General features: G+C 35.7%; 3 protein-coding genes across 9 annotated transcripts; 1 reads left to right on the top strand and 2 right to left on the bottom strand.

Annotated features, from left to right (window-relative positions):
* Window positions 1-196: 196 nt before the first annotated feature.
* LOC115447557 (polyadenylate-binding protein 2) lies at window positions 197-9,275 on the bottom strand. 4 transcript variants are annotated; one of them, XM_030174688.2, is made up of 7 exons: window positions 9,035-9,239; window positions 8,808-8,959; window positions 7,044-7,191; window positions 6,663-6,795; window positions 5,818-5,947; window positions 4,459-4,595; window positions 197-2,591 (listed from the first exon to the last, which is right to left on the bottom strand). In XM_030174688.2, exons 2-7 carry the CDS (start codon window positions 8,898-8,900, stop codon window positions 2,555-2,557), a joined length of 678 nt encoding a protein of 225 aa, XP_030030548.1. In that variant the 5' UTR covers window positions 8,901-8,959; window positions 9,035-9,239; the 3' UTR covers window positions 197-2,554. The 4 variants fall into 4 exon arrangements, with proteins under 4 accessions (XP_030030548.1, XP_037295088.1, XP_030030549.1 ...); XM_037439191.1 differs by lacking the exon at window positions 9,035-9,239 and adding an exon at window positions 7,572-7,881; XM_030174689.2 differs by having other exon boundaries at window positions 2,555-2,591; window positions 9,135-9,275.
* Window positions 9,276-9,545: 270 nt separating this feature from the next.
* Window positions 9,546-15,340, top strand: LOC115447575 (SAGA-associated factor 29). 3 transcript variants are annotated; one of them, XM_030174717.2, is made up of 8 exons: window positions 9,546-9,674; window positions 10,082-10,190; window positions 10,385-10,531; window positions 10,777-10,905; window positions 11,407-11,631; window positions 11,855-12,008; window positions 12,162-12,265; window positions 12,783-15,340. In XM_030174717.2, exons 2-8 carry the CDS (start codon window positions 10,152-10,154, stop codon window positions 12,873-12,875), a joined length of 891 nt encoding a protein of 296 aa, XP_030030577.1. In that variant the 5' UTR covers window positions 9,546-9,674; window positions 10,082-10,151; the 3' UTR covers window positions 12,876-15,340. The 3 variants fall into 3 exon arrangements, with proteins under 3 accessions (XP_030030577.1, XP_030030576.1, XP_037295163.1); XM_030174716.2 differs by having other exon boundaries at window positions 9,567-9,861; XM_037439266.1 differs by having other exon boundaries at window positions 9,568-9,820.
* LOC115447568 (retinoblastoma-like protein 2) lies at window positions 15,337-25,213 on the bottom strand. 2 transcript variants are annotated; one of them, XM_037439264.1, is made up of 17 exons: window positions 24,906-25,213; window positions 24,349-24,485; window positions 23,971-24,171; window positions 23,409-23,596; window positions 23,038-23,198; window positions 22,189-22,321; window positions 21,434-21,516; window positions 20,260-20,426; window positions 19,679-19,895; window positions 18,979-19,188; window positions 18,511-18,640; window positions 18,232-18,342; window positions 18,023-18,147; window positions 17,388-17,567; window positions 16,930-17,059; window positions 16,754-16,851; window positions 15,337-16,603 (listed from the first exon to the last, which is right to left on the bottom strand). In XM_037439264.1, exons 1-17 carry the CDS (start codon window positions 25,041-25,043, stop codon window positions 16,283-16,285), a joined length of 2,730 nt encoding a protein of 909 aa, XP_037295161.1. In that variant the 5' UTR covers window positions 25,044-25,213; the 3' UTR covers window positions 15,337-16,282. The 2 variants fall into 2 exon arrangements, with proteins under 2 accessions (XP_037295161.1, XP_037295162.1); XM_037439265.1 differs by lacking the exons at window positions 22,189-22,321; window positions 23,038-23,198; window positions 23,409-23,596; ... (1 more) ...; window positions 24,349-24,485; window positions 24,906-25,213 and adding an exon at window positions 21,998-22,100.
* Window positions 25,214-25,284: the final 71 nt, after the last annotated feature.

Genomic DNA, 25,284 nt, shown 5'->3' on the forward strand with positions numbered 1-25,284 from the left:
TAGTACAAGTTGTCGCACCTTACCGATCTTCCTTGACCAGAAAGATGAAAATCTTTGGTTAAACTAAGTTAACCATATAAGGGTAGAAAAATAAAACAACAAATCAGCTCTTAAAATTATTCTTAAATTATTTTTTCTTTTTCCGAGAATTATTTAGCTTTAAAATTTTTCATTGTTATGCTGTTTATATTTTACATTTTTTTTTACATCGTGAACAAATTTTAATACACACGTACATTTGTACATATCCTCGTGATGTTCACATTTTAGACAGCTGAAATACCACTCTCACGGCATGAACAAAATAGTACCAGTGTGGATAGCAAACAGCTAATTTATCTATCTAATGGTTTGTAACTGCGAGACTTGAGTTTTCCGCTTCCATTGCTATGTAAGGAACGGATCCAAACATGATAGAGGTCTTCAACAAGATCAAGAATAGTTTCAAAACTGCACACACAGTAGGTATTGATGTAATTTAAACTCGTACAACAACTAACTGAAAGCTCATGTCTCGTGCAAACTGTACGCTATTGAATAACTCAAGTTGTAACGTTATTAATGTAATAGTTATGTACTCCGTAAGGTCTATAACACTGAATCCACAGTTTTGGAGATTTCGATACTATATCATTGCTGATACCGTGTCAACTGTCAATTTTATTTACATAATATTTTTAAGCACAAATTAGATGGGACCACAGTTCCTACCTGGACAATTCTATAAAAAAACTACAAATATAGGACAAATTATAGTCAATTGTAATAATTAAATGACATACCACAGATATTATCTCTCTACACACAGTTTCGTAATTGAAAACATCGACATTTGGACATAAAAGCAGGAAGTTCAGATTTCTCCTAAAGTTCATGTCAAATTTTTCAACCGCTCTGAAGTTGCCGTACGTGCGATATTGTGAATATTTTGTGACGATAAATATCATTCAGAGCAGTCACAAAATTTGGCACAGAATTAAGTATTGCAGTTCGGTAAAATAAAACAAAAACTTCCTTCATGAGAATCATAAGGGTGCATCCAAACGTGACCAATGCGCGTCACGCGCACTGACTATAACTGTTGCGCGCTACTTTACTCCATGTCTCGCATAATGCGCGAACTGCTCGTCTCCTATACACCTTATAAGGTTATTGATAATGTGTGACAGCATTAGCGCAGCCTATTGAGCTTGGGGACGCACGCGCATGCGTCACAATTGTACGCACCCTTAGATCGCTCTGTGAAGATTGTAAAAAATGGTTGGAAGCCAAAGTCTTTGCCTAGAAATGAACTCTTCCGTTGGTCGAAGATTTTGCCGTATATTGGTCCAAACACTTATGCATCAAACAACTGTTTTCCAATAACTTACCGCAGATTTAGAAATTAAAATTAATCAGTCAAACTCAATCGTCATACATTTTTTATCACAAGTCATCAACGTTTCCAAAATTATGACGTAATACTTTTGTGGATACCGATGGCCATGGACGGTGGGCTTTCAATAAAAAAAAAAACTCAGACAAATTACGATATGCGGTCAAAACGAAACCGTATTTTGAAGTAGTGATATTCAAGTTTTAAAGGCAAGGATACATCTGCGTAAATTTGCATCTCAAACATACAGTTCTATCACGCACAACTATTTATCAAAATTCCAAATCTAACAATACTTTGTACCGTGACGTTGATTAATTACAAGATCCCTTTAATGAAATATTGTAGAAGTAAGAAGTGTTTGAGTTCACAAATTATTTCAAATATTTATACAAATCACATTTGAGTAGCATTGGAAAATCAGTAACACTTTATAGGGCCACATTTTACTTTTAAACATAATAATATGTTACTTTATGAGATATAGTAAATTGATCATTATCTAATGAGGTACATGGATTTAGCTTGTTAAAAGTTAACATTGATCACACGACGCGATTAGGCCTTCAGCATTTATTTATCTAAAACTCGTTGATTTAATCACGTCGTGTGAAGTGTCTAAACTAGCAGTTCTAGTGATTATAGCTCTCATTTACATTACACTTTAGTCTAGACACCTTACAGTATGAACATAGTTCAATTACAGAATTACAAAATTATATCTCCAACAAGAGTGTTACACTAAGTATTGCTAAACGTATCTAGCGCGAACGCATTTTTAATACAATAATGATTGTAAACAAATCAACCACATTTAAACGTCCGACGGCACACGGACCAGTCAACATAAACAACTTAGAAAGCGTCATTACTCATTACTCTTACAATACAAAACAGCACAACATACCCTAATTGTCAGTTCATTCTATATGTAATACCAATATGTAATTACAAAATAAAGTCATTTGAATTTATCTGGTGTACGTTAGAGTCAACGGTGTAACATTGTTCCTTACCTACAAGTAACACAAGGTGTAATATATTAAGACGACGCTACAGTCCAGTGGTGGAGGCGAGCAGGTAATGTCGGGGGCTCGGTCGCCACAGCGAACCGCACTAGTTATACCGCACGCACTTGCTCATACGAGATATGGCGGCTCGCGGCCCCCTCTACCGCACTCAGTAAGGGGAGTAATACATGGTGCGTCTGTAGCCTCTGCAACAAGCCACGCGGTTATTCACTACCACCGCTGCGACTACCGCCCGCTACTGCCCACTACTGCCCAATGCTGCCCGATACTGCCGCATGCAACCGACAGCGCTACTCTACTGTGGCCACACCTTCAACACTACACAAATCTCTAATTTATACCAAATCATCAACTTTCGCCAGCATAAATTGTGTCAAGCTTTTAGATCATTCCAATGCTCAAGTATGTTTTCAAGAAACTATGTGTATGGTGTCAAAATATAGATAGGATATAGAAGGTTATACTGAAAATACATATTTTTTATCACAAACTTTATTTTTAACAGTTGTATAGTTTATACTTTCTCATTGTGTAAACATTTTTTATAATTCATCTGGTTTCACTAACTCAGTTTTTTTTTTATAAAAGTATAAGACAACAATTAAATTATGCAGTTTTGAGACGATTTGTAATTTCTATTCGCGATTGACAAATTACGAAACTAGTATGCTGGATTTAAGTTACAGTGGTGATGAATTTTTGTTATGCTAATACTAAATTGTACAGAATTCTTTAAAACAATGTCCTTTCATTTAAAACTTTAGCCTAACCATCTTAGCCATAAACATTCAATAGCCCAGTTTTATCTATTGAACTGATCGTCTCTATAAGGCCATATTCTATTATAAGAATTTGATGTCTGAAACACCGAGCTAATATGCATAATATGTGCACAAAACACATAGCTTGTGTGTATCATTGTGTGTTATCATAGTCTATAATCTTATAAACCGAACTGTTATTGCACATAAAAGATCTGCAATGTGTACTTTATATATTAAATCACAACAACGAAATGAGACCTACTCATGCATAATCATGGGTGCATGAAATGATAGCACATTCAATAGACAAAAGTTATTGAACATTTATAAATAAGATGCTAATTCTTTAACTATAAAAATATATTTATAAATGCACGTCAAAAAAAATTCGAGCACATTACCATTACAGAATAATAATTTACCCATTTATTTGTAGAAAAGAAAGAAAATAAGGCCTTATATTAATAAATCATTATTTTGTCACCGATAGAGGCAAAAGATTGATTAATTAAGACATTGATAAGTAAGGGAGGCTAGTTTGCGAATCATGATTTACCATTTACCAATAAGACTAACAATGCCATACATAAGAAATAGTTGCTGCATGCAAATCCTATAATAAAATTTTATCATCATCCAAGGAAAAATGAATGTCCATTGACAAAGAATAATAACAAAATAGCAATCGCTATATTATAAAACACAAATTAAGATTCCAGAGAATAAAAAAGTAACTGAATTAAGCTAGCAAACAAACAGTAACAAGACATTACTTGAAGCCTCATAAAACTAATTACAACAGGTTGCAACTGCAATTATTCACTGTACTTATAACATCTTGTGTAATTTGAATGGATAATACGGACACCTAAGCACTTACTGCAACACAATCAACACCATCCATTTAAAACACATTGCAATGAATATACAATTTAGTGAAACTTTTTGTGGATGATCATACAACTATACAATAAATTTGTCACAAGTAGGTCTGCCATTATTTAAATTGTTGACGTCTGATACTTGGATATTTGAAAAATAATATATGTGTCCACAGAATACACATTAAAAATTGTTTAAAAATAAGATTTGCTATATCTGAGATAATTATTAAATTCAGTGTCTACAGTTTAAAAAATAATTCAGATATACCCGTAATATTGGTCAAATCCTTGTGGAGTTGTACGAATGGCAGCCCTTAACTCATGTTAGTGTGACAATAATGGCAGTTGCAGTGGTGCGGGGTGGTGGAGTGGTGGGGTGTGGTGGTAGTCAGTAGGGGGTGTACCTGCCGCGGCGCACGGGTCGGTAGCCGGAGTAGTATGGCGAGAAGCCGCCGCGGAAGCCGCGCCCGCGCCCGCGCTGCGTGCGCGGCGGACGGTTCGTGGACGACAACCCCGGCTTGTTCGTGCGCTTTGGCATCACCTGCGAATGACAAGTGGGCAAATTGACGCCGCGTAACATACCAATAGCATGCGAGCACCAAGAAAATATCCAGGACGAAGTCGGTATCATAAGAGAAAAAATATTACCTAGGAATATAATATTATATGGACAAGGCCATACAATATTGCCTTTTAATTTAATTAATTAATTTTACTAGTATTACCGACGAATGCAAAAAAGATTTTTTTTAAAGAATATCGCTATTTTGTAAAAATCATTGAATATGGATATTTTTACAATTCGATTACGTAGCATAATTAATACCTATGCTAAGCTTTTGACAAAAATGTTATTGTCAAACATTATGGGAGTGTTTTCTAATTCTTCCTTATGGTCAGGAAGAGGTGAAAGCCATGCGTTAATCTTCAATCTCAACAACCACATAAAAAATAACGAAAATACGATTAATATTGTCTAATATAATTGAAAAAAACCTAAAAAAAAATGATTTAACCATCTAACTGAAAAATACTTTTGAAGGAAATGCTGTTATCAATAAATATATCGAAAATGTCGGAAATATAATCAAAATTGTCTTGTTTTTATTGAAAAAACTCAAACTGTAAAGAATTTATTTTAAACATTTATCTAAGTAATTTTTAAAAATATTTAATAAATTATATATAATTTTCCATGGCCATAACCTCACTTTAAAGAATAATCTAGATTTGTGCATTCTCCCTTGCATTAGGTAATATAGAATAAAGACAGACATGGAACATTTTTTTTAATTTTATTCGTTTTTACAGTAACATTCAACAGCTTCAATATAATCATTGATTATACTCATTATCAATGCTATTCCTAAAACATTTCACAAGCCTCAACACCACATTTTTTTTCTGAAGAAATAGACAAAAGCATAGTCAGTAAACAGATACTTCACCAAGCTTATTTTCAATTCAAGATAATATTATTAGAGGCTTTGAATTTAATTTAATACTATTTAAAATTAATGCTTAATGTGCACAAATTTAAAATTTCCAAAACGGGCACTTTGAATTTTATCATGATTTTCCTAATGATTGCAATACAATGGTTAATTGGCGTCCTCCTAGCTAACATGTAATTATTTTTTTTTGCCCTTTAAATTATGGGATACTTTCTAAGCGTAAACATTTTGTTGAATGCAGCTGCCTCTTATTAAACTGGCTTAATATGTGACCATTCATGTTTTATAATAATTATGGTATTGACTCACCTTTATTTGTCGCCCTCTGAATAGCGATTCGTCCATTGCCATCGCTGTCTGTACACTGTCTTTATCACCAAACTCTATGTACGCGAATCCTTTGGGATGACCATCGAATTTGTTACATAATATTGTAACCCTGTAACATTTAAAAGAAAAAAACTTAAAATATACAGAAAATATATTCAAAAGAATATACTTGATAAAAACATTAAATGATTTGCAGAAATCATATTATGATATGTATTTTTATTAAAAACATGTGGGACAAAAATAAAAACATCAACTCCACAATAATATCGACGGGAGAAAGCCTAATTGGCTTAAGTGACATTTTATTCGAAAATTTTTAATGAAGTAAAAAAAAAGAAAAGTTAACTAACTACTGGTGTTAGGTCTCTCATATGAGAGAGTCCGTCTGGGTAGGGACCACCGCAATGTCAAATGTCAGCAGTGTGGAGTAACTGTTGTGTTCCGATTTGAATAACATTGTAGTCAGTGTAACTACTGGACATATTGAGACTTAATATCTCATGTCTCAGGATGTCGAGTGCAGTAGAATACCAAACAATACTTTGTAATTTAAGGTGTGGCATGGTGTTTCTGCTATTTATGGGCGGTAACATCGCTTACCATCAGGCGGACAGCAAATTAGACTCATCATTAAAAAAAAAGTGCTCATTTTAAATATGTATGAAATTTTGTGCCACAAAAAATGTTACTTAAGTCAATTTTCACCCATAGAATTATATTTATTATATTAGAAGTGCATTTTTATTTAATAATAAAACATTGTGTACATCGGCCCTAATATTCTATACAAATGGGTTTAAACAGACAGAACCATAACTCACCTATTAATAGATCCACATCCGTGGAAGTGTTGTTCTAGCTCCTCGGCAGTGGCGCCGTAGTCTACATTGCCGACGTACACCGATCTGTTATCGGCTTCGATTTTCTCCTCCAATGACATGTTTAACGGGCTTGCTGATCAATAAAATTTGAAATAGAATTTATGTTAAAAAAATGGTAATGGTCATAAGGATGTGTCATTAAAGATTATAATTAAAAAACTAATATGACAATTTTTACTATACTTATAATTTTTGTTAAATATCTTTGCAAGGAAAATATTTTTTTATTGTTGAATAAGTTCTAAATGACCACTAATTACCCATTAATTATTTTAAAGCTAGTGCATCTAATTCAATATAAAAAATATGTTTTTCACTTACTGAGCCCGGGCGGACTCCCCATGCTCATCTGTTTATCAACCTCTGTCTGCATTTGCTTCAGTTTCTCTGCCTCCTCCTCCATTTCCCGCACCCGCGCCTTGATGGCGGCCAGGTCGGGCACCGCGCCACCAGCAGCCTCATCTCCGCCCTGTACAAACAGATCACTAGTTACGCTCCTACTTGGAAACTAACCAACAAATCGCTACCACATTTAGCATGCATAGTTTATGTGCCTCAGTATTACATATTTCATGAGAAACATTTCAAATACATAGCCATGGGTAACAATGATAAAATAAAACTAAAAATATATGAGCAAAAAGGAAAGGCAAATTCATATCTATGAAACAAATGTCACTGTAAAATATATACTTGACAATAAATATACCTGTTGTTTACATACAAACAAGTAATAATAACATACAGAATATTTGGTCTTCAATGTAAAAATAAAAAAAAATAAGCACAGAAATGCGGTTTGTGGATGCATAGATTGTGAGCATACAAGACATTTGAACAATGTCTTACCATAATTATTGATGATATTTGTCTACAGCACATAAAGTAACATAGATTATCTATATCCTAAATTAGCACAGAGGGTACTTCCCCTGGTTTCCTGATGTTCTCTAATGACAGCAGTCCCTTATGCGTGTCAGAAAATGGGTGACATGAAATTTCTGACACTAGACTGGCCAGTAGTTTAAAAATCCAACCATCAATTAATCCACCTTGGGCATCATGATGGACTACGGCCCAAACCTCTTCCTTTAATGTGAGGAGGCATAAGTACTTCAGTTGGATGTATATAAGCTGATCATGTCATGCACTTTTCACCCTGGAAAATTGCACAGGTCCCTAAGGATGATTGACAAATTGTAAACATGCTAGCAAAGCAAAAGATATACATGAATCCTTAACTTTTGTGTTGGAAATAGCATTTGAATATGCAAAGGAAATATTTCATCCAAACCTAATATTACAATGATTAATTAATATCTTGAACTGTGTGGTCTATAAAGCTTTATACATGTATTTTAAATTGTGTAGCAACTATATGTGAATGAATTACTCAATTAAATTCAATGAATGTAATATACACAAAATATTTATTGAATGTTTAGTAACAGCATCCACATTAACACAAATCTGTATTCTAACATATAGAATTGTAATATAAAAATTAATTTATCTATATTTAGTATTCACTAAACCACTCAAATTATTACCCTTTAGGACACAATAAATACTAGTGCATTACCACAAAAAAGTTAATAAAGTTTACTTTGACTATTAGCTGAAACTACTAGAATAACACTTTTCCACACCTTTCCAATTTTGTGTGAATAATGGACAATTTGGCACAAAATCATATTTTCAACAAAATATTTATCCAACCATTACTTGATTAAGACACAAGTTACTGTGACACTTTTTTTCAAATAGAAATTTGGCCTAGATAATGTTATATGCTTTCATCATTTGAATTCAATGAATTAACAATGTACAAAACATGTTATCAATACAGTTACTCACACTACACGCGTCCAGTCAGACTTTAATGATACCGTGAGTCAAAACTACGGAAATTCAAAGTAAATAGGGAATTAGAAAGTTCCATTTGGGTAAATAACTGATATTATGTTGATGTTAGTACTGTCGGTCTCATTACCAAATAACAATAACAATATTTGTTATTGTTTTCGTACCGGTACCTCTATTGCGTATATGAACGTAAATATTGTATAATATGATTGCGCTTACCCCGAGGCTGCTGTCAGTCATATTCAGGGAACCGTTGGGTCCGTCTAAATGATTGTTGTCAATAGAATCTAAATAATCATCATTTTCTGCCATTTCCACAGGCTGCCTCGATCATGAATTCAGCAATTCGACGTTCACTTTAGTTTAACACTCTGAAAATCCAATACCAAACACTAAATTTATCTAGCTCATAGATAAATTTGATAATTATGATGATACTGACGTACCGGTAACCAAGTCAGTAACGATACTAATGACCTACTTACAAAATATAGCACTCATCAACTAAAAACAGTTATCTTTATTAGTGAAAATAAGTGTTCTTACATAAACACCTTATCATTTAGTTGATATTTACAGATTTATTAAAAATATCTTAAAATGGAACACCATTTAACCCAAACAACAATTAATGTTGCTACATGAAAAAACATAAAAGGGAAAAAATTTACGAAACCAGAACCAGATCATAGACACCTCTTATTGATGTAGCCAATAATGGACAACTTTGTTTGTTTTTCTACTATCTCGTTTAGTAATATACTTAGAGATGCCAACTTTTTAAATCAAGTGATATTTAAATTGTGCCTATATGCACTTGATTCGATAGTAGGTATATTTTAATATTTTTGATAACTAACACGGAGTATCTCAAACAGAAGTTGCCTCTTTAAAATAATTTCCATAGACTATAGACCCGAAAATATTGATTATCTGTATTCTATTAACTGGCAAATTTTTGTTGCGATGTCTTGTCAATTTTAATTTGACAAATGACAATTCTGTGAGCGAATCAATGAAGTTTAGTTTTATAAAAAACAATAATCACTCTAGATTAGTTTAGTCTCTAATCAACGGGAATAATAGGTATTTTTCAGTGATATTGACTATTGTATCTGTTGAATATAGTTTGTTTGTTGTAGAGACAAAACGGCCAATCACATCAAGTTGGATTTGGAATTATAGAAACAAATCCTAAATCGCTGTATTATTTAGTTTAAATTCCGTGTTGGGTATGGTATATCCTTTATTTTGGTTTAAAACAATTCTCTGGGTTCGTATATTTCAAATTGTATTGTTCTGTAAAAATATCACAATTTTTATAGGTATATATCACCTACATCATGCAATAGTCTAATGTAATGTAAAATTTACACAAAATAACACAGTATGCTATAAAAAAAAAAACAGTGAGGTGCTATTTGTTTGCATGCAACTTTGGAAGTACTGAATATCAATAAGATTTTTTAATGACATTATATTTAATTATCCAGGTGTTTGTGAGCATCAGCTGGATTCATACAATATATCTGAGTTGGAAGTTATCAAGTTTATCTGAGAAATATGCCACTAACAGCTGATGTGGCTGCACAACAAGTGCAGGTATTAACTTAACCCTTTGCTTGATCATTATCAGTTTTTATGCAGTTACTATTTGTACTAAAAATGTTAGTACTTGTAATTTGTGTTGTTTTTTGTTGACATATACTTGCAAAAGTTTAATTGAATGTAGACAAATGAAACCAAATCTGAAGCAGTACTCTATCACATTTTTTAAAACCATTATCATTTTCCAGGAGCGTCTGCGCTCTCTTCACAGACTAATATATGACATAGAACCAGAAAGGGTCAGAAATGAACAGTGTATAGAGTCTATACTTAGAGCTGAGAAGGCAGCAGAGTCAACACAGTCCACTGATGACTCTTCTGGATCTTCGCAACAGGTATTCTGACATAATTCACAAAAACATTATTATGGATGTTTGCACATTCATAATTTGACTTGATTTGTACTCCCAAGAGCACATGGGTTTTATCTCATTTCCATTTTTATGTTCATGTATGTCAAGAATCTAAATTGAATTTTATAAAAAGATGAATATGTTAATTGTTAAGCAATTTTTGGCATGATTCGTCCTATATAGATATATAGATATAGATGAATATTGCATTAAATATTTTTTTGTAGCAAATAATGCAGCTGAAGAACTTGTACAAGTCAGGACTCACAGCAGCCGAGCAAGAGGAGCGGCTGTTGCGCGCAGCCTTGTCACGCATCTACGAAATACGCACCATCAAGAATGAACGACGGATCCAGGTAAAGAGGCTTATGGGTGCCTGTTAAATTGTAATAAATAAATAAAAATATTGTTAAATGTAGGTAGGTACTGTAACTTTGACTTTTCGGATGACCAATGCGTCAGTCGGTCCCGTGATCTTGAAGGCTGAAAAGTCTTAAAATGTTGGGAGAAATTTATAATACAAAAACTACGTTAAGTCATCAAAATAGTTTTATTTTAATAAATAAATATAAATTGTACTAATATTTAATAATATATGATTCATCTATCATGTCCAATACCAACATGTCGTGAGCATGTTTGTTTCACCTTGCCGCCGCTGGGTATCGCCTGCCTAGTTGGCCGACTTAAGCATACGCCAACATTTGAAGAACACATTTGGCGTAGCTTGTCACAACTCACAATCACTCCGTCGAATGTTAAGACGTACTTATTTTGTATCAATACCTACGCCCGCACTGGCCTAAGAAAGACCCACATTTATAACTGGCATAAGATACAATATTATTTGTGTCCAGGCGCGTCACGCTGGCAACAAGGAGACGATCGGTTGCGGTGCGTTGATGAAGATGTTGCTGAGCGCGGCACAGACCCTGCCGCTGCACGTGGGGCGCGTCGGTGAGCGTGCGCCTGCGTTGTGCGGCGCCGTGCCCGCCGACGCAGGGCATGTGGCGCGCCCGGGGGACGCCGTCGCGGCGCTCGTACGCGTATCGGATAAGGAGGAAAACTGGATACTTGCTGAGGTGTGTATGCTTGTTCGGAAAACATTATATTTCAGACTAAAGTTCATTTAAAATAGGCACTAGCATCAGTCGGGAAATATCAAGAATAATTACAAAATAATCATTTTCCAGGTCAATACACCAAATTCATTTGTGTATTTATCTTTGTCTAAATAAACTGAATATGATACTACGAGTATAATAAGCAAACTATTGGTTCTTACTAACAATAAATTTATATCAGGTTGTAAGCTGGCTTCCGGCGCAAGGCAAGTACGAGGTGGACGACATCGACGAAGAGCAGAAGAACCGCCACGTTCTGAGCAAGCGGCGCGTCGTGCCGCTGCCGCTGATGCGTGCCGACCCACGAACTGACGAACATGCACTCTTCCCTAAAGGTATTACTAAATTGCTAAAACATCTAACTTGAGGTTGACTTATACCGCTTATTTCTACTGATGTTTTGGATACAAAATCATACTCTGCTAAGGCATTGCTCTGTGTTTAAGGGACCATTGATATGTTTGTACAAATGGCTGTATGTTGTTTAGGTGCAGTGGTAATGGCGTTGTATCCGCAAACGACATGCTTCTACCGCGCCGTGGTGAACAGATTGCCTGCTAGTGCCGCGGATCCTTACGAGGTGCTCTTTGAGGTGCGTATTATCTTATGACTATGTAAATTATAATTGAAAAGAAACAATATTGTATACTGATATGCTAGTTCAGTGGCAAGACAGATATACAGGTATACCGTCATACGCATATTATGTAGATATATCCTAAGTTGCAGCACCATTCCGTATAAGTTGTATGTATATAACGGAATAGCTTGCTACTATTAAGTATCGTGGGCGTATGTCTGATCACAATAACCGAAGTCAGATTTTATTAGTTGTAGTTTTTGTCCCAAAACAATTATAATTCGGAACGCGAGACAGTCTCCACACACCCATCGCACTAGTCTCCTAAAATATTCGATCACTTGATCTAAATAAACCAGCTGAATTGCAAATTTTTCATAGGCTTGTCATTCTCTTTGGCTTTCCGGCCTTCTTGATATCGTCTGACATACCCATTGCGCTATATAGCAAAGATTCTGACGATCGTCATAAGATGGCGTTGGCGTTCTATTTAAAAATCAACTCGACGACGACATATATATGTGTGCAGGACTCGTCGTACGCGGACGGGTACTCGCCGCCGGAGCGCGTGGCGCAGCGGTACGTGATCGCGATCAAGGAGGGCAAGGGCCGCGCCACCTGACCCGCCTCGCACCGCGCGCCGCCGCACGCCCCGCACGCCTCGCTCGCGCCGCTCCGCCTCGCGCCGCACGACGCCGAGCGCTCCTCCACCGACTCTGTCTGAACACACGCCGCACACCACTGGGGCCTTATTCTCTATCCCGCACGTTATTTTAACAGTGCGTAACAAACTCGTAACACAACGCATCATGTTTAGGACTATAGAAATTGGCTTACAGAATACCATTTCACGCAGATTTCACGAAGATAACATGACACGGCCGCGTTAGGCGTTTACACTATCATACAGAATAAGAGCCCTGCACCAATACCGGGTACACACCGAGTGAATGAGTGCGGGCGAATGTGACTCCAATATGGTTTTCGACAATCACCACCAAAGTCTCGCTCGTCTTCGAAGCCGCATCTACGTATGCACATTTGCTAGCGTTCGCTCGCACACGCTCGGTTGGTCTATATCCGCCATGTGTCTACGACAGCGAACGGGTGAATATCAAACTTTTATTCTTTACTATAAAGTTTAATTTGGCGTAAACAAAAAACCGTACGCCGATATGCACGTTTGAATTCAGTCTCTTCGCCGTCGGCCCATCCTCGTTACCTTAGTCTTGGTAAATTTGAATCTTAACCTAAAGCGGTGTAAGTATCGATATTAGTCTAGGAAAGCCCTCTATGATAGGGATGCGAGTGCGCGCTTAAATCATTGCACAATGCTAGGCTAGCTGCTAAGTATTAGGATATAAGTATTAAGTACATAATATTATAATCATAACGTAGTAATCTTATCTATACGCTATTTAGACACTTGTACTGCCGACGATAGACGAGCAGCGAGTACTTAGAATCAAGTTTGCGAGCATCGAGAAGCAAACTGTATAGTTCCGATAATTTTGTAGCTGGACTGTAACGAATGTGCGCGTGCGACAGATTACTGACAATGTAGTACGGAATGATCAATAGGAGTCTGTCGGCGAGTATTCTGACTCAATCTTATGAAGAGAGTTTAGTTATTGCGAAAAGAAAACACATTCGCATTCGCAGTGCGTAGACATAGGGCCGTTGTGATTGGCTAATATTGAGATACAACAATAAAAACACAACAAACAAAGGCTGCCATGCCATCAGCACTGAGAAACAGACTTGTTTTCACAGCTTTACTCCGTACTTACATAAAAAACATCTATGAATAAGGGGGTTAGTTTGTAATTTTTTGTATATCGGTTTTGTTACTACTGGTGACATGTGTCCTAAATTAAAGACTGTAATAAATGAGTTATGGAATGTTAGTGTCCTACATTGGCTATTAATTAGTAGTTAGAGATACGAATATATAATTTTACAAGGTAAGAAACTACATGGGTTGCATAGATTTCGTCGTCGTAGGTTTTAAAGTAATCATTATTTTAGAAAATGTATATTGTAACGTAATTTTTTGATTACGTTACATGTTTGGTTTGACAAGTACATGTAACGTAATCAAAAAATTACGTTACAATATGGAACAGCAAGACTCAACCCATGTGGAACACAGAAATAAATAATGTGGACGTAATTTGCTAATTGCATAGAGTGCAACCAAATGGCGTAGTGTTGAGGATTCATCATCTCAGCCACAGGAAGTCCACTGCTGAACATAGGCCTACCCCAAGGATCTCCACGCCGACCTGTTGGAAGCGGCCTGCATCCAGCGACTTCCTGCAACCTTAGCCAGGTCGTCCGTCCACCTTGTAGGCGGGCGTCCGACATTTCTCTTGCCTATACGTGGCCTCCACTCTAGAACCTTTCGACCCCAACGGCCATCGGTTCTTCGAGGCCCACTGCCACTTCAACTTGCTAATCCTATGGGCTATGTCGGTAACCTTTGTTCTCCTACAGATCTCCTCATTTCTGATTCGATCTCGTAGGGAAATACTGAACATAGCCCTCTCCATAGCTCGTTGACTGACCTTGAGCCTCCTGAGTGTTGATTACCATTAGATTTCCAAGTTCAAAGTATTTTGAAAATTGCATCTGGTTTCGACATTCATGGACATTTGCAATGCAACTTCGCGATTTGCAGGTTTGGATGGCTCGCCAGTCGCCAGTGGACTACAGCAAACTTATACATGCTTGTTGTCCCGATATTTTCAAATAGTCTTCCGAATCCTGATAAATAGTCCAGAATTACGATTCTAAAAAATATTTTTTATTAATAACATGTAAACTGCCGCTGTGGCTTCGCTGAGCATAAAAATTCTGTACCGTAAAATATTGTGTTTTATCAACTAGGGATGGATGACCACACATAAAATTAAGGGGAATGATGAAACCTATCACAGGATAGCACAGGCTAAAAAAGCACATTATTTTTGCGCCAAAGAAGCCATCCAGCATTTTCACTATACTTTATTAGTGTATATGTAATGTATTTATTATTGCATTGCTGTAAAAAAAAAATATTTTTATGAAAATAAAACAATATATGGATACAATTTTTTATTATCCTAAAATTACGAATACATGGATAACCGAAATATACAATCAATAATTTTGATTAAATGGTAAAAATCGATTTTATTAGATTACTCTTTTGATTAGATACAAACTAATATACTAGGCATAATAGATGAAACTAAAACGTAGTATCAATAAACAAAATGTTTGGAGAACTTGCTTCACATGAGTTCCACACCATTTGATAAAATAAAAAAAAATAAGATAAAATAATAAGCAACTGACCTGTTTAAAGATTTAAATAATACAAATTGAACACGCCTACGCAAGTAGGGTGCAAGGCTTATTAAAAATATTCTAATAAATAAAATTCAATGGTTCCTTCCTGGTAGGTCAATTAATGCATTTTTAAACTAGTCCTCGAATCGCACAGCCTATGATATTGCATAACTTAATATTTATGCATGCGATGAGCAAGTTTAAGTTATGGCATTTTGAAGCTTTACATTACATATAAATAAGAAATGAGATCAATGTGTTTATTCATTGTCAGAGAGTGTGATCTGCAATAAATAAAGCGTCAATCATCGCCAAACGCCAGAGACGATGGCACAATATCGCCAACGGAAGACCGTCTTTAAATAACTCGATATAATTTATAAAATCTGAAACACCTACCACGACATAATATTTTTAGAGAGCTAAACACGAAAGCTTGAAAGGTATGTTTGGTAAATTGAATACATTGCCACACAGGCAATCATTAGGAAAACGCATAATTAAACAAACAAGATAAATTAAATTGGGAGTGTATGCGGATGGTATGAGGTGTTTGCTGTACATTTCTTTACCTGTCCATAATAATATAATCATTAATCACTAAACCTCTCATCTAAAATAGTCTTGTATATAACCCTCTATTAATAAATTTGTTTAGATGACTCGTGTAGGGCAGGGAAGAGTAGCTTGTAGCCCTTACAAGGCCTGTCGGTCGGTCATGAGTCCGTGGAGCTTGCGCACGACGACGGGTGCGGGTCGCGACCGCTTGTCGTCTTCGGGCGCGTGCTGGATGGCGTGGTGGATGGCACGCTTGAGACCGCCCTCGGCCGCTACTAGAGAGTTGATGGCGTGCAAGTCTTTCGCGGGGCTGCGGCTGAAGCGGTACATGAGGTGGTGTGTGGGCGGTGGCGAGGTGAGGGGCTTCACGTACAGCTGGTGCCGCTCCGACACGCGCTGCCCCGCCGGCGACCACGCCGCGTCGCCGCGACCCGCCGGCAACGGAGACAGGCTGCACTCCTGCCGGTGCCATACATATTTGTGAAATAGACAAAACAACTATACTTATCAATAATACTTTTCTAATTTGCATAAGTTACATCAACAAAGTATACTACTATTAAAATAAATGTGAAACAGTACCACTAGTTTACAATAAAATATACTTACATCTCTGTGCCGTCCAGTAAACCGCAGCGCGAAGTTCTGTATGCACTGTACATATACTTTATTGTAAAAGTTTATCAGATCACCTCTCTCTGGCGAACCTGAAAAAAGTATATAAATTTAATTTTGCACAATTAGGTGTAGATATCAATTAAAGATTTATTATATAAAGCACTTACCCTCCCCAGAGTTCTGTTTGATCAGAACAGACCTGTAGACATGATTATCAGCCAATGGTCGCTGCCGGTAACAGCGCATGATATCAGCAAATGTCCTTTCAACATGATTGTTTGTATTGCTTGACACTACCTAAAAATATACAAAGGCCTTTTCACTTATTTTATACAGTTACAGAATACAGTGTGCATGTTAAAATGTCGCACATTATTTTACATTTATCTTTAATGCATTTATTACCAATTTCAATGTAATAATTGTAACATGCCAAGATAGAGAAAAGAGTAGTTAGATGTGAAGTCCAATTAACAACAGAAATAGCTCAACAAATTTAGAACTGGGTCCCCTGTACACGCATTATATACAAGTAGAATGAAATGTTTCTGAAAAATTGTCGCGATTCAAAGTCTTCAGTTTCAGCTATGTTCGTACCTGACTGTACACAGTTTATATCACTCACCTTGCATATAACATACACGGCGCACATGAGTATCTGGTCGAGATGACGGTCGCGCATCAGCTGCGTCTGGTGCATGATGGAGTGCTCGAGGCAGGTCCAGATCTTGCGCTTGAGCTCCTCGTCCGTGAGCCCTAGCCGCGTGCACAAGTCGTTCATACGCACCACCGCTAGACTGTAGAACTATGAAAAAATACATGTTAGAAGACCGTCATGATCTAGTGTGAGGTGCTTTATATGGGCACAGCAAAGTGACTCTACTGTACTTGATGGTAAACGGAGTGGAGTCCGGATAGAATATTGATTAGCGTGAGATAATTATCTGTTGTCAGTTGATACAATTATGCCATCTTTGAATAGGATATACATAAGGTGATCCCGGAACGCAACACACTTACGTGGGCCACTATGGAGGGTTTAACATCTTGTGGATGGGGGCTGCTATCAAGGCGGATAAAAAATATTATATGCCAGTTCATATTCAACAGTCGAAACTATATTCAGTATATTTAGGATAAGGTATGCAAAACATTTCATCTTTATAATAATTATATAGACAGATATAGTGCTTCTAAGGATTTTTTCTGAAAATTTAAATCTATATCTATTATATTACTAATTATACTATTACTAATTACCTTTCTAAAGAATAATATTAACGAATTATTTTTCTTGGGTGTCGATGTTGGCGTAGTTTCTCCGTTTGAAGTATTTTGTGATTGTGATGGACTGATTTCTCTTAAAGCTGTGTTATTTGTTTGTACTGAAAATAAATTCATCAAAGCATTACAATCAAAGTTAAAATTATATATATGTGACAACTATATATGATATGTTTTTAAATTACCCAAAAGTGATTGTCCTGGTTTGATAGGATCCTTGAACAGCTGTTTCTTAGCTTGCTCGGCCATCGGCGGATGAACGCGTTCCGATAAGGATGACGGTGACTGGAGACCATCTGTCAAAACATATAAACTCTAATTTCTTTCCATACTTGAAGGTAATGCTCATTACTGTTGAGAAGGCACCCAGAACTCGTTTGAAATCTAGAACAGTAATCAATACTTATTGCCACGTGATTTGGATTCATTATTGCTAGTTACAAAAATGTGAAATGTAGTATTACTATTATTCCTCCTGTAGGGCGAGTCGTGGACGGAAACGTCGGCCGAGGCAGGGACTGGAGTCCTGCTCAGCTGGTCCCACAGCGGACTATCCGAAGTCCAAACTAAGGACTCCAAGACCTCTTCTTCAACCTATTTACAATAAAAATATATATTATTGCGCGTATTTTCAATTCTTACTGCACCAGCACATAGCACCTTTAGAACTAAAGCGACCTAACTCAAAACTTATATATTTCCTTATTTTGTTAAAAACGACCTTCCAAATTATGCTCTATATCCCTATGACGACAAAAAGACAAAATTATAGAAAAGAACAGAGATTTTCACTCTCGACGACCAGCCGATTCACTGCCTTCTAAATTGTTTTCAAATCTTTCTTATTAATTTCTCACAAATCATCTTTTTTCAGTTAGATCACCTTAATTCTAAGTGTGCAAGTATTCATAAATAAAAAAATAAACACTTACAGCATTAAGGTGTTTAATGACGTCGCGGCTGAGCTTATCAAACACGGCCTGCACGACCAGCTCGATAATCTTGTAGAAGTGGAACGCACTGAGTCCGTATATGTTGAGCACGCGCGGGAACTTGAACGAGTGCACTCCGTACGCGTGCAGCACTATCTCCGTACAGCACGCGTATACCGTGAGTTGGTACGTCTCTTGGGTGAGCAGCATCTGATATTAACACTAATTGATTAGAATGCACAGCTTTCGCCCCCTATTATTTAGTACTTAACGTAAGCAATGGAATGTAGACATACTTCTAACTATTTCTAAAAACGCAAAAAGGCGTTTAATCACATAATTTACAGTAAACTTAATGGCGGTAAATTGGTAAGTACAGAGTTCAAGAAGCTATTTTATTCATATTTTAGTTGTTAAGATCATTAATAAAAATTGTGTCATTTGCAAGCTAACAGAAAGCAAGATTAAATCTGGTAAAAAATCAACAAAATTCGTTTAAATCCGTAAGCAGGCCTAAATGTCAAAAAACGATAATGAGACTAAATAATATCTTGCGACATAATTGAAGAATAATTAATAAAATCTAACATAGTAAACTACCCCTTTGATTGACTTTATGTAAGGGTATTGTTAAATATAATTTGCATCTAAAATGAATGCCATTTTAATTTATTATCAATTTGTAAAGAACTCATATTACCTGCAATGACACTTGCGGTTTCTTCCTATGCTCCTCCTTGATAATATGCTCGAACACCTTGTAATAGAGACACGTGACCATGTCGCGGCGGAAAGTGATCGTCTCCGCCTTGGTGCTGCCCTTGGCCTCTCGCAAGCTGTTCGCGAACTGGTTCGCCCAACCGGTGCACGGCTGTATCACATTTGTGTTTATCGTTTCTTCACTTACACCACTGTCCCTGAGAACAAGGATGGTTGTTTATTAGTTAATGTTTCAAGTGCGGTGGTAGATATGGTTATGCATATTGGCAATTTTTTTCCTGTAACATATCATATTATAATATATATCCATATATCTGTTTTAATGCTGAGTCCTATATAGATTTTTTCATTTCTGAAATTGGTCGATGATGGATTTGATTAATGTAAGGTAAGACGATAGGTAAATAATAATAACTGTTAAGTAAAATTTGTTTGTTTGGTGAATTTTATAGATTCACCAAGTTGATATAAATTTTTTATAGTCAGTAATTTTTAAATAATTTTATACAAGACTGACACAGTTCCATAGACAATATATTTAGGTAAGATAGGTGCACTCACTTGAAGAGCCTGAGCAGGTGTGGCGAGGGCCGCGGCTGCGCCTGGCGCAGGTAGGCGGCGAGGCGCGCCAGGCTGTTGCGCGCCTCCGACACCGGCGTGAGCTCCTCCGCGCGCCGCGCCAGGTACAGCCGCCCCGTCAGCGGCGTGTCGGGGCACGCGCGCCCGCTCTGCACACACAACGACGCCATCAACACTTGCAATACTCTTTAGTGATCGTAAATCTATAGATTTTTGATTAGCAGATTTAGAAAATATTTAGTAAAATATTGATCCGAGATATCAGATTGAATGTCTAATAGTCACTACACGAGTTGTCTATTGAATATTATATTATGTGGAATGTTGTAATTTCGAAAGTAGAAAGCAGTTTTCTTTGATGAGATGTAAAGTGCAACAATGCGACATGCCAACTGATGTGCATTCATTATAATCGATGCATTAGTGTATCAGGTCACCTTTGATTATCAATCGCATCGCGTGTCCTCTTTTATCTTTACCATTTGGTTTAAACACAAATTCCAATAGATTTTCACTGTTATAGGGTATTTCTACTAATTTCTTCATACACAAGGTTTTAAATAAACCATGCCCTTTCAACCCAGTCTTCACGTCCATATACAATTTTTACTAAATACGAGATGTTTTATGCGCCGAAAAGCAACACTTATATTTGGGAAAATTACATTCACGTTCCATTGTTTAACAGTTGGTTACACGCCAATCAAAAGAGGCTCTTATCACTAGAAATTGGTATGCGGGCTCATCGTTTAGTATTACTTACAGTCCAATTACAATATTCAAACTTTTTATTGATAAAACTAATGAAGAATAGCCATCAAATAACAACATCAACTTTCGGTTCCATTATATTTAGTCATACTCTTTATAGGAATATAGACTGCCTCGGTGACATGACGTACTCTTATAACGGTACGACTCCAGTGCTCAGTCATCGGGTTCGATCCCCGTGTCGGGAAAACTGGTATTGAAATTTTCTACTCAGTAATAACCTGGAGTTACGAATTTGTGCCCGATATGGCGATAGGCTCGCCGTCTATAACATCATGGGACGGAATACACACGGTGGAAAGCTGGTGCATTAGTTGTGCCCGTCCCATCGGGGATTTACTCCCGTTAGGCGTTATTTTGTGCGCTGTATAGGACGAATACTTACAGGGCCGAATGAAGCAATAACTTCAGATATTTCATCTCCAGAAACCCTGTTCTTTGGGTTCATTTGTTCATTGGCATGATCTCCTGTAGACATATAAGAGTATTATAATTTTCAAATATTATACTCTGATCTAAAAATACTTTAAAACAATCTTAAACAGAACTTTAATAATGTTTCACTACTTAGGTGCTTTTAAATTAACATTGCTCACATCTTGGGCTTGTAATAGTAAGTTCTCCAGTAAAAATTAGTTTAACACTCAGGTATTATAATAGTAAACCTTTCAATAAGTGCAAAAATAAATCTGAATCAGATTAATAATTTCCTAGATAGAAAATTTCCTGATAATCTACATTGAAAATCACAGTTGACCTTTTTTTTGTTTTAAATAGATTCCGTAAAAAATCTATTAAGCAGGGATTTTTTTATGGGGGTATGCAGTGCCTCCAAAGGAATTTTCGAAATATGGAAAAATTGGCAAAAATTATGGACTTACAACTTTGGAGACTTGGCGTGTCCCCAAAAAAAAGCCCTGCTAATATAAATGCAATTATAAAGAGTTACCATCGTATGTGTCGATTTCGTTCTCTTTTCCTTCATAATCCACTAAACATGTTAATATCGGATTTATCATACAATACGACATTTTAATGACAAATGACACAGTACTTTTTATTTTTAATGACAAATGACATTTTATTTATTGGTCATGTTTATTACAAAACAAAAAAAGTAAAAACTCAATAATAGCTTACCTAAAAATATTCTTTCGTCGAACTCTCCCACACTGAGTACATATGTTTCGTACGTATTATTTAATGATTTAAGATTAACATCAAACCAACCAATCTCCAGTATGGCGTAATTATCATTATTGCCTTTTAATATCTGCAAAAGAAAATACTGATTATCATAAACTCTTTAAAAAAGATAAATCAGTGTAAAACATTTTAATACTGGAAAGTATTTAATAATAAATTGTTTATATATTATTATCTCATAAAATTTAATGTGAGCAAATTGCAGAAATTTCATGGTTTCAATATCTAAATCATTTTTTTTTTAACTTCAACAAATACAATTTTCTCCTGTATTTTAAATTAAAACAAGAGTCGAGGTTCATTCTTTATGTGAGTAGGATTTAGAGGATGTAACTGTGGATATTTCTTTTTTAAATGTCCTAACCTTTGTTACCCTTTCTATGATTGATTGATTTAACTATACAGAAACCCACCAATATGTATTTTTTACTAAGTTTAGTTGATTCTCCCTTTATATTTGAACTTATTAAATTTATTTTAATTAATAATATTAAACTTTAATAACAATAATTAGTGTGGCAAGTTATATACATATATAAACTTTTATGTGTTTTCTGATGGTGGAATATCATTATTATTTGATTTTTGTTTTCATATTCACTCGGCCAAAGACATTTTCTTTTTTTTATACACACATAATGTCTGCTTTTCAAACTTGACATTGGCAGAATTGTCTTAAGAACTTTACAGCCAATCACTATGAATAGGATTTAGGATTAGAAAATCATTTTAGACCAAAACCATTACTATATAAATTATATCACAGCAGGTTTGATAACATACCCCCTTTTCAAAAAACGATTGTATAACAGGCCTCCAGCTGTATTCTTTCATTGTGGTAGCCTCTTTGGATAGTCCATCTTTGATTTCACACAAAGTTGATATTATACACGGTGGTTTCTTTGGCATTTTGAAGTCTGCATTCAGCCAGTCGCTTGGCAAGGCTTGAGCAAACAATTAAACATTACAAGCAGCTGGCAAAGGTATCAGAAGTATAGGGCATTGAATGGGCTTGTTACTAAAGAAAGCATCAAAATTATTTAGTATAAAATAGATCATATGTCATCTTAGCTCAGCAATTTTATTTTTAAATATTATAGTCATTTGCAAAATTATTTGTAACATTATATTTTTATTAAAATTTAGCTAGATACCTTTGAATTCAGGGTTAATTAAGTCAGTCCTATGCGCCATGAAAGCATTAGCAAAGACATAATCCAAACAGGAGAGTAATATGTGGTACATATCAACAAGATCATTTGCTGAGTTGTGGAACTCTCCCTTCACACATATATATAGACACCAGGTAAACTCAAACAGTGCGTTGGTGGAGCAAGGTTGTCTGCAACAAACACATTAAGAAAACACTTGATATACTTAATAATGATAACTGTATATGTCTGTCATAGTTATACAATGTTTTGTCTTGCTTCGTCTGATGTTGTAATATCAACTTAATACAAAAAGAAACACTGAATCACTATCACAGATGTATAAAATGTTTATTAGTAAAGTTGCTGATAATTTTCATAGAAACCAAGTGATTTTACTGTCTATTATCCTTCTTGGGATTGGCACAGCAGTTTTTCCACCATGTTGTAGGTTTGATTAAGTTGTTAAAGGACAGTTGTTAATACAATACCTTAATGATAATGATTACTGTAAGATAAAATTAAATTTGCCAAAGAGTGCTAAATAATGAATTTATGTACTTACTTTGGTCTTCTTTTTGAAACAGGTTTGGGAGGCTCGGAAGTCAGCCCAGTGAAGATCTCTTGGAAGATTGGCTGGAACTTTCTAAACAACACTGAGGAGACCGCAAACTTGTGTTCCAAACGGGATATCCTCTCTTTGAAGTCTGTTGACATGGATGTCATTTCCATCCAATTTTTTATTTTGGTGAAGAATTGAATAAGACTGTAAAGGCAAAATAAATATCTAAAAACAGCAGACTCTTTTTATTTAGTTCTATGTACAATATAGTAATATAACTTTGTGTGAGTATGCAAAGTAAAATAGCACACTATAAAAGTTTACAGATTTCTTTGTCTGTGCAAAACTAAAGTGAACAGTAAATACTCAAGCAACACTTGCCTGATATTGCAGAGTCTCAGTAGTTTGGTTAGACTGACACAGTTCCCCTCCAGAGCCTTCCCCGACTGGACTGTCGGCGTTATTGACGTGCGACATGCCACATACAAAGCACACGACATCCAATGCAAGGGATCACCCTGAAAATACATAATAATCATCCACATATGACAAATACTGTGTAAATATTACGACAAACTAGCTAGTTATTAGGTTCTTCGAGGTTATATGTAATTAAACTGTTATATTATAGGTATACATAGTAAATAAATAAAATACTTGTACAAATAATGTATGTTTAATATTGTTGTTTCCTTAAAGTTGTTTGTGATGACGACCGCATACAATCCCGGGTTATTATGCGCAAACACATAATACATTACAATATAAGTTTTAGTTGTAACACAAGGGCTTAGACGTCTTCTGAATAAACAATTGTTTTGTGTTTATTACTGTAGTTTCCATGGTATAAAGTGAAACGTGGGAATTGATTGTAGGTATGCTATTTGTCTGATCAAGTTTTTTTATATAATGTTAACTGTGGTAAAAGTAATACTCACATCCAAAGTAAATTTTCTTTTTATATCTATAAAAGAATCTCTGGCTTTTTTCGCAGCTACAGAATCTACATTTAAATTCGAACACAGATTGTTTATCTCTTCAACCCAACTTTCTTCTATCTTTGTCTTCTTAGGCATTTTTGATTATTTTGTTGATATTACAATTGATTTTATATTTATAAAACAGATCTTCTCTAAAACAAGAACGACCAATATTATTAGCGCAAACTTATCCCGATTTTGACAATTTTGACAATTTGTTGGCGGGAAGAGTCCACACGCCTGTTTCCTCCCACGCGAGCTAACTTCACTATGGAGTATGGATGTGTTCTCATAAGTAGGTGTTACAGGTATTTATCTTATCAATAATTTGAATGTA

This window comes from Manduca sexta, chromosome 16 (genome assembly GCF_014839805.1).
Source record: "Manduca sexta isolate Smith_Timp_Sample1 chromosome 16, JHU_Msex_v1.0, whole genome shotgun sequence".
Taxonomy (NCBI): domain Eukaryota; kingdom Metazoa; phylum Arthropoda; class Insecta; order Lepidoptera; family Sphingidae; genus Manduca; species Manduca sexta.

What these genes read in the sequence shown, in the direction of transcription:
- LOC115447557 (XM_030174688.2), bottom strand. Translation starts at nt 8,900, where the DNA reads ATGGCAGAAAATGATGATTATTTAGATTCTATTGACAACAATCATTTA. An exon ending in GGGGAGTCCGCCCGGGCTCA is followed by an intron (nt 6,796 to 7,043) that starts GTAAGTGAAAAA and finishes TTTATTGATCAG; the next exon opens with CAAGCCCGTTAAACATGTCA. An exon ending in CGACCCGTGCGCCGCGGCAG is followed by an intron (nt 2,592 to 4,458) that starts GTACACCCCCTA and finishes GGCTTGTTGCAG; the next exon opens with AGGCTACAGACGCACCATGT.
- LOC115447575 (XM_030174717.2), top strand. Translation starts at nt 10,152, where the DNA reads ATGCCACTAACAGCTGATGTGGCTGCACAACAAGTGCAG. An exon ending in ACATGCACTCTTCCCTAAAG is followed by an intron (nt 12,009 to 12,161) that starts GTATTACTAAAT and finishes TATGTTGTTTAG; the next exon opens with GTGCAGTGGTAATGGCGTTG. An exon ending in CTTACGAGGTGCTCTTTGAG is followed by an intron (nt 12,266 to 12,782) that starts GTGCGTATTATC and finishes ATATGTGTGCAG; the next exon opens with GACTCGTCGTACGCGGACGG.
- LOC115447568 (XM_037439264.1), bottom strand. Translation starts at nt 25,043, where the DNA reads ATGCCTAAGAAGACAAAGATAGAAGAAAGTTGGGTTGAAGAGATAAAC. An exon ending in GTTTCAAAAAGAAGACCAAA is followed by an intron (nt 23,597 to 23,970) that starts GTAAGTACATAA and finishes TGTTTGTTGCAG; the next exon opens with ACAACCTTGCTCCACCAACG. An exon ending in CAAACAGAACTCTGGGGAGG is followed by an intron (nt 16,852 to 16,929) that starts GTAAGTGCTTTA and finishes TACTTTTTTCAG; the next exon opens with GTTCGCCAGAGAGAGGTGAT.